Consider the following 14,894-nt stretch of genomic DNA (forward strand, 5'->3'; position numbering starts at 1 on the left):
AAGAGTGGGGGAGTTCATGTCGCCATTCAAAAGATCTAGGATGACATGAGGCGGGTGACAGGGGTGGCTCGGACCGCTTGGCAGTTTAGGCGGGAGCAACCTACGCGGACAGCTGTGGGAGCTCCGACGATCAACTTGACGACTGCAACGCCTCTCACGACCGCTTCACGACTCTCTACGCAGCCAACGAACACACACTGCAATTAGCGAGTCTCGCATTCTCAACACAAAAAAGTCACAATGGCGTCCGGCTACGATCGCGCTCTCTCAGGTATGAACAGGCACTATTTGGGTGGGTGTGGCAGTAGCTAACTCGTTTGATAGTCTTCAGTCCCGACGGTCACGTCTTCCAGGTCGAATATGCGCTCGAGGCTGTTAAGCGAGGTGTGTTTAATCACGAAAGCTTGTGTGTCTTCACTATGCTAAATCATCACCAGGAACCTGCGCAGTGGGCGTGAAGGGCGCGGACATTGTCGTCCTAGGTTGTGAGAAGCGCTCTGCTATGAAGCTCCAGGATACCCGAATTACGCCCTCGAAGATCTGCCTCGTCGACACCCACGTCGCTCTTGCCTTTGCCGGTCTGAACGCCGACGCCCGCATTCTCGTCGACAAGGCCCGCCTTGAAGCCCAGTCACATCGCCTCACCGTCGAGGACCCCGTATCGATAGAGTACATCACCAAGTACGTCGCCGGTGTGCAGCAGAGGTACACACAGAGTGGTGGTGTCAGGCCGTTCGGTATCAGCACATTGATCGTTGGATTTGACCCCAACGACAAGACCCCGCGGCTGTACCAGACCGAGCCTTCCGGCATCTACTCGGCATGGTAAGATTGCAAGACGTAGTCTTTGATAGAGAGTGCTAACATGTCACAGGAAAGCAAACGCCATTGGCCGGTCAAGCAAGACGGTCCGCGAATTCCTCGAGCGCAACCACAAGGACGGCATGGACCGTGAAGAGACGATCAAGCTGACGGTCAAGTCACTACTGGAGGTGGTACAGACTGGCGCCAAGAACATTGAGATTGCCATCACGGCACCCGGAAAGCCGCTCGAAATGCTGCCCGTCGAGGACATTGAGAAGTACGTGGAGAACATCAACACAGAGAAGCAAGAAGAGGCGGCCAGCAGGAGACCAGGAAGGACGCCCGGCACCGGCCAGGCAGCGATTCTGACCCGACCGGCTGGTGGTGAGGGTTCAGGCGCATAGACGAGCAGTTATGATTGATGGCACCCACGAACAGCACGGCGTCTAGATGGCAGACTTGATGGCAGACTTGATGACTGTAGGCTATAGACACGGCCGGCTAGTGCTCATACTATGGCATATCTAGCACTGCTCTCCCTCGCTCCTCCCATGTTCACGTGTTGGGTGATGTCGCTCGGCTCGGCGTTTTGGTGTGGTATCTCGTCTCGTCGTCTCGTCGTCTGATCGTCTCGTCCTAACTCTGCCCCTCCCCTCCCCTCCCTCAGCCCAGCTTGTTCGGTGCCTCTTTGACGTCGAAGATGGAGCGCGGCGTGTCTTGTTGCACACGCTCGTCCCGGATCATTCTATACAAGTTGTTAGTTTGCGATGCATATTGCAGGGTGTTACTCCATACCTCGAGTCGATGCGCGCATCTTCGCCCTCCACCTGGATGGACGCTTTGGGGGTTTTGGCGTCGAGAACAAAGTGGTTGTCGCAGTGCGGGCAGTACTCGTCGCTACCCCTCATTCAGCAAATGTACCAACGTGCCACACAGGCTGTGCGCAGACACTCACGCATCCTCGAATTCACGTGCATCCTTGCGAAACGCCTTTTTGCACTTTTTGCATATAAAGGTCATGTCAAACGTCTGCATCAGCGGGTGGTCGGCCTGCTCGGCGTGGCACTCTGCGCAGTCGAACCATTTTTTGCCTGGCTGTCATGAGCCTTCATTCTGTTCCAAACATTGCGGCGGACCCACAGCATGGCGAGCGGATGGACACCTGGGCGTTGAGGACGTGTTTGCTGCGGCTCGTGTCAGCGCGGCGGAGGTGATGCGGGGCTCTCTCTCTCTCTCTCTCTCTCTGGAGGAAGGTTCGCGCGTGCTTACCACATGGCTGGGGCGGCGACGGTGAGGTGTCTTTGGCGTGCGGACCGAACAGACTGACGATGCTTGGGAGCGTGCTGGGCGGTTTGTTCCGTCGTGTTGCTATTCGCTAGGTGCCTGAGGGCTGCATCTGGGTCGCGTTGGTGTGCACAGGGTCCCCGGAGGTTTTATGGGCGCCCAAGCGCAATGACAGCAGCAGGTCATGTCAGGCACGCTTCACCCGTCACCAGGGCACCACCGCCTGCAAGACTCCCGATGCTCGCCGCATCCTGACATTCACTCTCGACCGCTTCTTCACCGGCAGAGAAAGACGTGCACTGCCGCACTGCATCCGCCGGCCGCCGCTGAAACACCTCGCGCCCTCGTCCCCGCCAAAACCGTGGTCCCTGGTCGAGCATTCTTAGCATACAACGTATACGCGTCTACCCGCACAGAGTCAGATCGCCGCCCAAGCCAGTCCACAGTGCGCAAGACCGTCTCCACAGAGCTTGAACACGTCAAAACTGTCGCCGTTGGGGCTCTGCGCCGCATGACTGCCCACCACCACTCACTCACCACCACCACCACCGCAGTCAGCGCTCAATGGGAACTGGTCCTGGACCGTCGATGAGAAGCCACAAGCTACCTCCTGCTGCCGGCTGACACGACTGTCTACAACACCATGGCGAACGAAACAGAGGAAAACACAGATGGCTCGTCCATTGTAAGTGGCATGACATGTGGGAAGAGCTGTATGCTGATAGTGCCATGCAGAAGCCAGTCTCCGATCTTCGGGCACGGTTCGAAAACATGATGAGCTCCAACAAAGCCTCGCAACCGGCCCCTGCGACCCCACGGCAACGCTCTCCGGCCCCGAACGACCGACTTGCAGTGGCCGAGGACAGCAGAAGGAGCGATGGACGCATATCACTGGACATGCCTAGGGAGCGCATGGGCCGGAACTCTCCCAGTCTGACAAACCTGAATGGCGCCGGCACAGTGATTCCACGGGCAAGCACTGTCCGCATGCCATGGAGCAATTCAAGGCCTAGGCCAACGTCCATGATGGCTTTTTCTCCGCCGAGGTCGCCCACCAAGTCCAAGTCAAGATCAAGATCACCGCCAAAGGTCATGGTTCAGTCGCCCAAGTCCCCTCCCAAACAGTATGGGTCTCCAATGCATTCGCCGAAACCGTCCCGACCGAAATCGCACGCAGTTCTCGACTCTCCGACCACCCCCGGGTCTGCTTTGAACGGCAGCAAATTCAAGACACCCAGTCGCGATGGCACGCCTGCTGCAGACTCAAGGCCACTATTTCCACAACACACTGGGACAGGGCCTGCTGCTGATCCACGTAAAAGTGACCGTCCAATCTCGTCCGCGCCGCCCGTACCTCCTCCCATAAATCGAGCTGGGAAGCCCAAGATACCCAGCAAGCCACATTCTGCAGAACCGACTCCAGTGCCCCGAACTTCGCTCGCCCCAGAAGCTTCTGCGGAAGCTACGGATGTATCGCCTTTTAGCACACCTCCAAGTAGTAGCGGGAGCGCAAAGGCGCCATCTCCGCCTGTGATACCAGGGTTCTCGAAACCCAAGTACATGGGATCCAAGGATGGCTATTTCCCGCCTCCGCCTGTGCACCATGCCGTGGCTGAGAAGTTGCAAGCCGCAGAATCGTCTCTCAAGCCATCAAAAAACGTAGCCCCATTACCGTCGCCAAGCGATATGCCAGAAGCCCGCCCTGCGCTACCAGTCCGGAGAGAAAAAGATAATTACGATATGCGGAAAAGCGTACAGCTGCAGAGGGTGCAAGCGCCCGACCTTCCGGTGCGAAGATCCTTTGATCAATCGCGCCCAACGGGACTTGGTGGAGAAGGCGGCAACACATTCATGCCTCCGCCTCGGCGAACGCAAACTGCGAATGCATCGGGCTTGCAAAATCCTGCAAAGTCTCTCGAGCCCCCTAAACCGCCTCCTCCCCGAAATTCTGGAGAATTCAAGCGACCAGCTCCGCCGCCTGCACCCACACCAACTCGAATGTCTGCACCCGCATCTGCACCTCTTGCCCAACCGTATAATTATGACTCGGATGAATCAGATAATGCGCCCGAGAAGCAACCCGCAACTGCGCTAACCGACTATCCGGACTCCTCACAGGCAAATCGACGACCACCAGTGTTCCCCGACAATGTTAGCGGGATACCAACAGGCTATGAAACCAAACTGTTTGCAATTTGCGGAGACTACATATGCACAACTGGATATGTCACGAACGTGTGGAATGTGCTGAACGGGAGACTGCTCATGAGCTTGAGTCATGGTGACACTGTAAAGGCAACGGCGGTGGCATTCAGGCCTGCGCCAGACATTGCAGACGAAGGGAAAAGACTATGGCTGGGCACCAATGCTGGCGAAATGCAAGAGATTGATATTCCGTCACAGAGCGTAGTTTTCACCAAGGCTAACGCGCATGCGCGGAGTGCTATCGTTAGGATTTTCAGATACGCCTCCGAAGTGTGGTCCTTGGACGATAGTGGAACATTACACATTTGGCCCATCGATGACACGGGCACACCATCTTTGCGCCAAGCTCCCCTTACTTTCGGTATGCCTAGGGGGCATACCTTTTCTCTCGTTTCTGGTTCACAGTTGTGGGTTGCATCGTCAAAAGAGATCCGGGTCTTCAAGCGCTCTGATGACAGCAATTATTTCAAGAGGATGACACAAGATCCGCTGTCGCAGGCAAACGTAGGCGAGGTGACCTCTGGGGCCATCATCAGCAGCCAGCCCGATCGAGTGTATTTTGGGCACACTGACGGCAAAGTTACGATTTACTCCAAGAAAGATTTCGTATGTCTTGGCATCATCAACGTAAGTCTGTACAAGATCAGTTCGCTTGTTGGCGTTGGCGACAATCTGTGGGCTGGCTACAGCACGGGTATGATCTATGTATATGACACCAAGAGCACCCCTTGGAAAGTGCTGAAGGACTGGAAAGCACACGACAAACCCATCGCTGGGATATTGGCAGATCGCACAAGTATTTGGAAGCTAGACAGGTTTCAGGTCGCGTCACTAGGCACCGACACCATGTTACGTATATGGGACGGCATGCTGAAGAACGACTGGCTTGGTAAGTTAATCATGTGCGCTGTTCAATTCAACGCTGACAACGTCCAGAAAACCTAATGCAACAGCGCGACTCTGAATATTGTGAGTTCCGAGAGCTTACGGCAAGGGTTATGACATGGAATGCTGGCGCGACAAAGCCTAACACAATAAGAGGCACTGAGCAAGATCGTAACTTTTTCCGGGAACTGCTGGAGCCGGAGAACCCACCAGATATCCTCGTCTTCGGGTTCCAGGAATTGGTGGACTTGGAGAACAAGAAAATCACTGCCAAAAGCTTTTTCAAGAAGAAGAAGAGCAAGGAAGACTCGGACAGTGAACACATGTCGCATCAGTATCGTGCATGGCGCGATCATCTCATTCGTGTGCTCGACGAACACAGTCCGAAGCAGAATTACGTGCTTCTTCACACCGCGAATCTTGTCGGCCTCTTCACATGCGTGTTTATCAAGGCATCAGAGCGTCCCAATATACGCGACATTTGCGCAGCCGAGATCAAACTTGGCTTTAGTGGACGAGTTGGCAACAAGGGCGCTCTCGTCGTCCGCTTCTTCATCGACGATTCATCATTGTGCTTTATCAACTGCCATCTTGCAGCTGGACAGACGCAAACAGTACATCGCAACAACGATGCGGCTTCCATCATGGAGCAGGCGCCTCTGCCGAAGAATCGTTCACCTTCCGACTGCGAGAACTACTTTGTTGGTGGAGGCGATGGCTCCATGGTTCTCGACCATGAAATCTGCATTCTCAACGGTGATCTCAACTACCGCATCGATGCCATGCCTCGAAACACGGTCATCCAGGCTGTCAAAGAAGGGAACTTGCCAAAATTGCTCGACCGTGATCAACTGCTACTCTCACGCAAGCGCAACCCTGGCTTCCGATTACGCGCTTTCATCGAAGCGCCCATCACCTTTGCCCCGACTTACAAATACGACCCAGGGACTGACAACTACGACACGTCCGACAAACAGCGATCACCCGCATGGTGCGACCGTCTGCTCTACCGCGGCTTGGGTAGGATCAAGCAAGTGGACTACCGTAGACACGACACCATCAAAGTGTCGGACCATCGACCCGTGAGCGGGAAGTTCAAGATTCGCGTCAAGACAATCAATGCAAAAAAGCAAGACTCGACCAAAGACAAGGCTGAGGTGGAGTTCGAGGCTGTGCGACGGAGGATAGCTGGAGATATCAAGTAAGCTCTTGATTGCAGTGGACGTACCTTCATTCTCTAACATGTTCCCAGGCTCGACTATCTGATCAATGTGTTTGGTCTGACAGCAAAAGAAGCACAGAAAGCTTTGAAACAGGCTTGAAAACAACTCGACTGTTGTACAACACCATCACATCCATTTTTACAATCCTACAGGGATCACCACATCTACAATGAGGTCACATCCATGTACAACTTGGAACTAGATCTCTAAATCGCGGGGCTACGTTTTAGTGGCGGATGATACGCGATACGCGATCGCCCGGTGCACTAACGAGCTTATGATGAACGGCATAGGCACCCAAAACACAGCATTGGAAGCGCACCTTGACCCTTATTTTTCACGCGCATTTGGCGATAGCGCAGGCGCTACAGGAGTTTACTGATCGAATCGGTCTTGAAAAACGATCCCCGGAGAGAGTCGTGCAAGAGTACAAAGTGCGGGAGTGTTGTATTATCATGGTGACGTCAGGGTCTGAGCTCAACTGCAGTGACGTTCCACCACAATAAAATCAATGATGATGATGGTTGAAATCATATAGCAATCCACATCAATCTGTCTTCTTCCTCTTCCTCCCACACACTACCTTCATGTCCGCACCTGCAATTGCTCTTCGCCGCCTGCCATTGCTTTCACACTCAGCTGCGTTACCAAGAGCGAGTCTAATTGCTAACCACCTCACGCGACATCAACGCCCGTTTTCCAGATCTGCTCTCAGGATGGATAAAGACCAGAGCCGCGGCGAGTCGACTACGGGCATCTCAGAGTGGAAGCAGCGCCCCCCGTACCGCATCCACGAGAAGAACGAAGACTTCGACGTCAAGTACGAAGCCAACTGCCACTGCGGTAATGTGAAGTTCCAACTGAGTCGGCGGGAGCCGCTGGACAGTAAACTGTGCCATTGCACCACGTGCCAGACGCAGCATGGTAAGTTCAACCAACCCATCCTGCAAGCCATTTTAGAGATTGACTCTTGCAGCCGCGCCCTTCCAATGGGCCGCCATCTTCCACAAAACCGACATCAACTTCACCCACGGCCACCACTCGCTCGAATGGTACGACCCGACCGACAAATCCATCGAGCACAAGTTGCCCTGCAAGGTGCGCTGCTCGTACTGCCACAGCCCCATCATGGACGAGGGGCGCAACATGATCCTGCTCTTCCCGTCGCTCGTGCACCTCAAGACGGACGAGGACAAGGCGTACTTCAAACCCCGCTGCCATATGTTCTACGGCCAGCGCGTCATGGATATCCCCGACGGCTTGCCCAAGTGGAGCGGGCTGAGTGGTGAGAGCGATTTGATCGAGGATAGTCCTAGGGAGAAGGTCGTGGAGTTGGAGAGGAAGAGGGAGCAGGAGAGGGAGAAGAAGTTGAAGGAGGGGGAGCCCGAGGAGACGACCAAGGAGGGCACGGGCGCGGGAGGAAACAGGAAGGAGGGCAGGGGTGCCAATGCCTCGTAAGTGGTGTCTTGTGGAGAATGAGGGTTTGGAAGGCGTTGAGGTGTTGAAAAGGGTCGATGATGATACCCAGTGGTGGAAGCCATAGCTTCCGTGTGCGGCTCGGCTCGGCAGCTAAAGTAACACGAAACTACAATTGCGGTTGTGGTAAAAGGAAAAAAATGTATCAAAGTAACATGTTGATCATATGTCACATTGCTCATGGTTCCCACATCATCTCCCGTCCAAGTTTGCAAGTGTTTCAAGCATCAGCCATCTCATTCTGTATACGCATGCCGGACGTCTTCAGCGGCATCTCTAGCATAGAGCGCGCGAGGCTTCTCAGAGACAAGGAGGTTATGGAAGGCCAGCCGAGGATTGCGTAGACTAATTGATGCTTTCGGGGCCCATGCTAGCAAGTTCCCCCCCCCCCCCCCCCCCCGAATCAAAGCAAGTAGCATATTCCAGCAAGTCGATACCCAACTAGCTAACGCGTGCGTTTGCAGGCCGATAAATACAGCATGGTTTTGGTCTAAGCCCACCGTCTCCCGCTGGGCGCCGCAAGCATGGAGGAAGGATCTTTTCTCGAAGATGTGCAGATTTCAGACAGAACCATTCCTAGAAGAGAGTTGGAAGCAAGCTTGGTGATTGGTCCAGGCCAATCGTGGTACAAGACGATCAATTGACCTGTGCCGTTGAACTGCTTTCCCTGTCAAAGGTTAGATTTGCCGCTCGTATTGGGATGCGCTCCATGTCCTTCTAGCGGCTACATGTCCCCATGTCTTCGACCTTGTCAAAACGCCCGCAAATGAGATGTGGTCGGTATGCGCAGTGAATAATGTCAATTTGGTACTGTCCAAGAATCTGCGTCAGCTGTGGCTCTGTAACTGGACAGTCGGCATGCACTTACTTTCTGGCTACATGGCCCTTTTCCTCCACACTCAACTTCTCGAAGCTGCAAGTGCTTCTACGTCTTAGATATTGACCGCGCGCTCGAATTGCCTCTGCTTTTCATGATTGACGACAATTGTACTCGCGCCTAGAATCCATGGCTTAGGCGAGCAGGTCAGCAACATTCATTGGCATCTCATCGATCTGAGTTGAGTAGTACACTGCAGCTTGTTAGTGGCTTTTCTGCATAGTAATTGACATACATACACTCGATATCGCGAAGAATGCGAACATCCTCCTGTGTGACAAAGTTGATGGCTACGCCCTTGCGTCCGAAACGGCCACTTCGACCGATCCTGTGGATGTAGTTCTCACGGTTAGATGGGAGATCGTAGTTGATGACGAGCGAGACTTGTTGCACATCGATACCACGTGCCCAGACATCGGTCGAAATCAGCACGCGCGAGTTGGCCTGGCGGAAATCCTGCATAATGCTGTCGCGCTCCCTCTGGGGCATATCACCGTGCATGGAAGACACTGTGAAGTTGGCCTCGCGCATCTTGTCTGTCAGCCAGTCGACCTTGCGGCGGGTGTTGCAGAAGATGACCGCTTGTGTGATGGTGAGTGTGTCGTAGAGATCACACAGTGTGTCGAACTTCCACTCCTCCTTCTCGATAGCGATGAAGTACTGTTTGAGACCCTCGAGCGTCAACTCGTCACGCTTGACTAGAATGCGCACCGGATCCGTCATGAACTTGGTCGTCATCTCGAGGACATCGTATGGGAGCGTAGCCGAGACGACCACGACTTGCGTCGCAGGCGGGAGGTAGCGGTACACGTCGTAGATCTGCTCGCGGAAACCACGGTTGAGCAGTTCATCAGCCTCGTCCAGGACCAGCATCTTGATGTTGCGCGTGCGGAGGTTGCGGCGACGGATCATGTCGGCGACACGTCCTGGGGTTCCCGAGACCACGTGCTGGCCGTAGTCGAGCTTGCGGATATCCTCGCCCACGTTCGTTCCTCCAATGCACGCGTGGCACTGCACGTTCATGTAGTCGCCAAGACCCATGATGACTGACTGGATTTGGGTTGCCAGCTCACGAGTCGGTGAAAGTACGAGTGCTGCATAACGTGAGCATATAGCATTCAGCGACTAGATTGGACGTACCCTGTGTCTCGCGCACTGCTGTGTCGATGACCTGGAGGATGGAGATGGAAAAAGTCGCCGTCTTTCCCGTTCCCGACTGGGCCTGCGCGATGGTATCGCGGCCTTTGCAGACCTGGACAATCGCACGCGACTGGACTGCGGAAGGCGACTCGTAGCCATACGCGTAGATGCCGCGCAACAGGTTCTCCTTCAGGTGCATGGCTTCAAAGGTCGGCGCCACTGTGACCTCCTTCGAGGTGGAGAACTCCATCTTTTCGTCCGCATTTCGATCGATTCCGTCGGCCATGTTGACGTGGAGTTTGATTTTAATTTTGGTGTATCAAGGTGGTGGTGAGGTCGTTGGTGATGGGCGCAAGAAAGTTTGGAGCTCCAGCGGCAGAACATCGGACGAACTATTGCGCTAGCGCGTTGGAAATATCTCGCCGCGGGAGCTCCAGCGTCGGTCTCCAACGTCAACGCCGCCAAAGGTTTGCACACTGCTCATCGACTGCTGCCGGCGCATTACTCATACTTCATAGGCGACCGCAACAATGCTCTTGGAAGAACAGCGCCGCATCCACGAGGAGTTGGAGCGCCTCGAGGATGCATGTGCCGACCTCCTGCTCGAGGACCCACCACATGTACGTCTTCTCCCGGTACCCGTCGCGTTCATCGTACTGACCTCGCTCCAGATCCGCGACCGCCTGGCACGTGATCATGATATTGCGAAATATCTCCAGCAAATCGAAAGCCTATCGCGCCGCTTACTCGCCATCTACGAGGATAAGGACCACGCGCTCGAAGAGGAATTGCGCAACCTCACTCTCGGTGAACAGCCCATGGAGTCGTTCATGACCGAGATCGCGGCCATCAAGGAGCACCATCGCCGCTACCCCAATGAGCCCGTCGAGAACCTCGAGAAGGCGTACAAGAAGCGATCGCCAGAGGACCGCGGCCCTTCAATTGCTTTCGTTGACTCCATGTTCACTGGCGAGGAAGGCTCTGGGCGCTACTTTGACCTCACCATCCTGCACGATCAGTATCTGAACCTGCCCGTTCATTCGCATTCGCGCCGCTTGACCTACCTGCAATACCTCGACCTCTTCGACGCATTCTCTCCGCCACAAAACAACATTCGTCGCGACCAGAAGAAGTCGGAGTCTTACTTCCAATACCTCAAAGCGTTACAAGATTATCTCGAGCAGTTCATGCGCCGAACGAAGCCTTTGGAGAACCTTGACAAGCTCTTCGCTAACTTTGACAAGGAGTTTGAGGAGCTGTGGGCAAAGGATGAGGTTCCGGGTTGGGAGAAGATCGCGCCGGCATCGGCCGAAACCAACGGTGATGCGCAAGGCGATGGCTTCTGGTGCTCGGCCTGCAAAAAGGACTTTGCCAAAGAGTCGGTCTACACTGCGCATTTGACGGGCAAGAAACACAAGAAGGCGATGCAGGAGAACCAAGACGCGCCAACAAACGGTGCGGCTGCCAAAACCAACGGCGCATCATCGGACCTTCAGCGCTTCAAGGAGCGCGCTGTCGCTGAACGGGAGTTCAGGATCAAGAAACTGGCTGCGGCCATGCAGACCGAGCGCAGCGATACCAAGGTCAACGTCGAGCGAAAGCAGGGCATGACTGAACGCGAGCGCCAGCAAGAGCTTGAGCAGCTGTACTCCGAGACGCCCACCGGCGGAGAGAATGAGGAGCAGCACGACTCTGATGGTGAGGATAAGATCTACAACCCACTGAAGCTCCCTCTTGCATGGGACGGCAAGCCCATCCCCTTCTGGCTGTACAAGCTTCACGGTCTGGGTGTAGAGTTTCCCTGCGAGATCTGCGGTAACTTCGTCTACATGGGAAGGCGCGCGTTCGACAAGCACTTCAACGAGCCTCGCCACATCCACGGTCTCAAGTGTCTGGGCATCACAAATACCACACTGTTCCGGGAAATCACCAGCATCCAGGAAGCCGAGACCCTGTGGAAGAAGATCCAGAAGGACAAGAAGAAAGAAAAGATGCAGGCGGAGAACGTGGTAGAGATGGAGGACAACGAGGGCAACATCATGCCTGAGAAGGTCTATAAAGATTTGGAAGCTGCGGGTTTGCTGTGAGAGAAGAACACATGCTCGACTATCAGTCATGTTACAGCCTGTCTCGACCAGCGCTGTTGTCCTGAAGAGTTCCTCGACGCGATCGCGTTGAATTCGCGGCACTTGCAACTTTTGCACCACGATGATCTTCAACCTAGATCGTCCAAGGTACGTGGTAGTTGCAGGGAGTCTCGCCAACGGATCATACCGCGACCAATTGTCGCTTTTACCCCCTTCCTCGTATTAAGCTTACCAATAAGCTGTGTCAACTACATTGGCGCCTGGCGAAATTTGGGGGTTGAAATCCTGGGTTGGATACACGTTTGTTATGGAAGCATCTATGTAAGACACATGCAGCGTCTATGACATTTCCGGCGTTCTAACTTTGTGGAGGTCTTAGCTGGAAATTGGTTTATAGATGCCCCCTTGTGGGTTCTTTTCGACGCTTCTGGTCCAAAAGATTGTGGCGAAATGAAATACAGAAACTTCAACACCTCGACTCGTCATGTTATATTACCAACGGTTTCGATGTGATACGTTTTTACTTTCCACATGGGTGTCTGTCACAGCCCATTAATCAACCCTGTGCTGCAGTGCTCTGACTACTATTGAAGACCAAATGCCAGGTGAAACGCGAGCCTGAATACACCCGATGGCTAAGCGCGCGATATACAGACCCAACTTCGGTACACTTGCATTACTCAGCGGTCGAATACAACGCGCCCGGATCTTTGTAGCACCTGATCAACTTATCCGGTTCGAATACGATGATATTGAGATAAGCGGCCGAAATTCTCACGGTTCGGACTTCCGGTAGAGGCAATTTATTCTTCTCTCATGGAACCGCAGCCTCCAGGACCCATTTCAAAAGAAAATCACAACACATAAAAGCCCCCCGAATACTAACCCCCTAAACATTCTGCAAGCACTTCCCACCCCCACAAGTCCAACCCCAGTTCTACAAACTCCCACTCTCCCATCACAAAATGCACATCCCCCTCCCCCTCCTCACGCTCCTCCTCTCCGCCCTCCCCACCCTCGCCATGGACACCAACAAATGGCCCTTCGACATACGCTGGCAGACGCACGGTCTGCACCCCTGCGTGCACACATGCAACGCCTTCGGCAACGGCGACAAGTCACAGGAGCTCGCGTGCGTCACTTGCTGGCACTATGGCAAGGAGACGATCGATGAGTCGTGTAAAATGTGCGCGTTCAAGTGTGCGAAGAAGAGAGAGTTCAGGCTGAATGATGAGTATTGCAATAATTGTTTGACGATGGGGGCGAATCCGGCACACTGGTGAATGAGGCGCACTGTCGGTCAGGGACCATCCGTGGAAGGGATGAGGAGCAGATTGCTGACTAGACGGAAATCATGTTATGTGTACTAAGAAGAAACCTGGACTAAAGGCTTCAGTCAAGGAATGTGGTCACTACCTAGTGGTATATAAATAAGATAAAAAGCAGAATTTGCTCTAGCGAATGTGAGACGTCCTCTCTAAGGCCCGATATCTTCCCTGCAAGGACAATCCACGCTCCAACGCTCCAGTGTAGTTCATGGTATCGAACTATTATGACATCATCCAACTTGTTTCATGCAGCGCGCCGTTCCGTGATGCGGCCGCAAAAGGTCCGCGCGAAATAGATCCGCGGATGTCTACCAACAGTCTTATATTTGCTGACATCGGCCACCTGACACAAGATGGCTGTTTATGAACTTTGCAACGACGTTACATACGGTGCTCTCCATCAGCAGTATTAACTTATTAGTCTCCGGATGCATGTCGCTGCTTTTCAACCTCTTGTAAGTTTTGATCTTCATATATTGATTCATTCCACAAACTACCACATGTGGAAACGTTACATCATATGTTACCTGCTCCAACTTTTCCTAGGAAGTCTTTATCAAGAGACCGACCTTGGTCAAACGGCACGTCAGTATGATCTGAGAGCGGAAGAGTGCATGCGAACATGTCAGCATACAGGAGACGTGTCCAGAAAGAGCTTGGAAGAGTGGTACTATGCGGGCAGCAACGAATATCGATAAGTTTACCGACCTGCAGCATATAACGGTAATGTTCGCTCGCATCGAGACAGCATGCGGGTCATCTTATCGCGTGATAAGGCTGTCCAGATGAGGGGCAGGTTTGCCGGTGGATCTTCAGGCGGGCATCGTGACTTGTGGTGCCGTGCTGGACTCCACTGTGCGGAGGCTGGAATTAGGCGAAATGTGGCACAAAACGACGTTTTTCGTGGTACCGGTAGCGAATGGTTCACCATCTGAGACGTTGTAAGACGATCATGTCTCAGACCACCCAACTCTCATCTCTATCAGACTATATCGACCACAATCGGCGTCACAATCTTCAAGGATAGCGCGGTTAATCGCCATTTCATGTGACCATGGAAAACCTTCCGCTTCCGCCTTCCGCTTCCAGCCATCGCCTTTTCGGCCCGCCCCACAACATCAACCGGAAGAACACCGCGCCGCAACGCGCTCTTCACGAACACCACAAACGCCTGCAGATTGCTGCGCAGGCTCCTCGTCAGGAGGTCGGCTATGGGATCCTACAAACGGAAGCCTTTGCAATTGGACGGCCTCATCTACATCGCATGATCGACTCTAATCAGCAACGCATGACGCAACAGCTTTAATCAGCATTATGTCGCCAGACTTCAACGAAGCGCGATCACCTCTGACTTCGGACAACGTGCAATCATGGGGGCGCACCTATTTCTCCGCACCCTTCCGAGCGCTCCCTCGCTTTGCGAGACTCAACTGGACCGGCTTCGAGGAATTATCCATGAGCAGACCCGTGTGGAGGTCGCTTGGTCGCTCGACACACAAACAGCTACTCGTCATAGGCGGTTACGCACCCGGACCGGACATCGAAGAAGAACCAACCGATCGCGTTGTAGCACATGTCCATTCAG

The 14,894-nt window shown here is 53.9% G+C and overlaps 8 protein-coding genes across 8 annotated transcripts; 6 read left to right on the forward strand and 2 right to left on the reverse strand.

Moving 5' to 3' along the window:
• Positions 1–182: 182 nt before the first annotated feature.
• Positions 183–1,332, forward strand: SNOG_11129 (hypothetical protein). Its single transcript, XM_001801326.1, has 4 exons — positions 183–271; positions 325–384; positions 438–825; positions 875–1,332. Exons 1-4 carry the CDS (start codon positions 241–243, stop codon positions 1,206–1,208), a joined length of 813 nt encoding a protein of 270 aa, XP_001801378.1. The 5' UTR covers positions 183–240; the 3' UTR covers positions 1,209–1,332.
• A 135-nt stretch (positions 1,333–1,467) lies between these two features.
• SNOG_11130 (hypothetical protein) lies at positions 1,468–1,824 on the reverse strand (the record flags this gene model as incomplete). Its single annotated transcript, XM_001801327.1, has 3 exons — positions 1,468–1,549; positions 1,600–1,701; positions 1,760–1,824. 3 exons carry the CDS (start codon positions 1,822–1,824, stop codon positions 1,468–1,470), a joined length of 249 nt encoding a protein of 82 aa, XP_001801379.1.
• A 252-nt stretch (positions 1,825–2,076) lies between these two features.
• On the forward strand, positions 2,077–2,680 carry SNOG_11131 (hypothetical protein; the record flags this gene model as incomplete). Its single annotated transcript, XM_001801328.1, has 2 exons — positions 2,077–2,094; positions 2,270–2,680. 2 exons carry the CDS (start codon positions 2,077–2,079, stop codon positions 2,678–2,680), a joined length of 429 nt encoding a protein of 142 aa, XP_001801380.1.
• A 1,976-nt stretch (positions 2,681–4,656) lies between these two features.
• SNOG_11132 (hypothetical protein) lies at positions 4,657–6,383 on the forward strand (the record flags this gene model as incomplete). Its single annotated transcript, XM_001801329.1, has 2 exons — positions 4,657–5,182; positions 5,230–6,383. 2 exons carry the CDS (start codon positions 4,657–4,659, stop codon positions 6,381–6,383), a joined length of 1,680 nt encoding a protein of 559 aa, XP_001801381.1.
• A 734-nt stretch (positions 6,384–7,117) lies between these two features.
• Positions 7,118–7,859, forward strand: SNOG_11133 (hypothetical protein; the record flags this gene model as incomplete). Its single annotated transcript, XM_001801330.1, has 2 exons — positions 7,118–7,325; positions 7,378–7,859. 2 exons carry the CDS (start codon positions 7,118–7,120, stop codon positions 7,857–7,859), a joined length of 690 nt encoding a protein of 229 aa, XP_001801382.1.
• Positions 7,860–8,888: 1,029 nt separating this feature from the next.
• Positions 8,889–10,180, reverse strand: SNOG_11134 (hypothetical protein; the record flags this gene model as incomplete). The annotated part of the gene is made up of 3 exons (XM_001801331.1): positions 8,889–8,947; positions 8,994–9,804; positions 9,926–10,180. The coding sequence occupies 3 exons, from the start codon at positions 10,178–10,180 to the stop codon at positions 8,889–8,891; spliced, it is 1,125 nt and encodes a 374-aa protein (XP_001801383.1).
• Positions 10,181–10,424: 244 nt separating this feature from the next.
• Positions 10,425–11,981, forward strand: SNOG_11135 (hypothetical protein; the record flags this gene model as incomplete). The annotated part of the gene is made up of 1 exon (XM_001801332.1): positions 10,425–11,981. The coding sequence occupies one exon, from the start codon at positions 10,425–10,427 to the stop codon at positions 11,979–11,981; it is 1,557 nt and encodes a 518-aa protein (XP_001801384.1).
• Positions 11,982–12,946: 965 nt separating this feature from the next.
• On the forward strand, positions 12,947–13,264 carry SNOG_11136 (hypothetical protein; the record flags this gene model as incomplete). Its single annotated transcript, XM_001801333.1, has 1 exon — positions 12,947–13,264. The coding sequence occupies one exon, from the start codon at positions 12,947–12,949 to the stop codon at positions 13,262–13,264; it is 318 nt and encodes a 105-aa protein (XP_001801385.1).
• Positions 13,265–14,894: the final 1,630 nt, after the last annotated feature.

This window comes from Parastagonospora nodorum (genome assembly GCF_000146915.1).
Source record: "Parastagonospora nodorum SN15 chromosome Unknown scaffold_18, whole genome shotgun sequence".
NCBI classification, from domain to species: domain Eukaryota; kingdom Fungi; phylum Ascomycota; class Dothideomycetes; order Pleosporales; family Phaeosphaeriaceae; genus Parastagonospora; species Parastagonospora nodorum.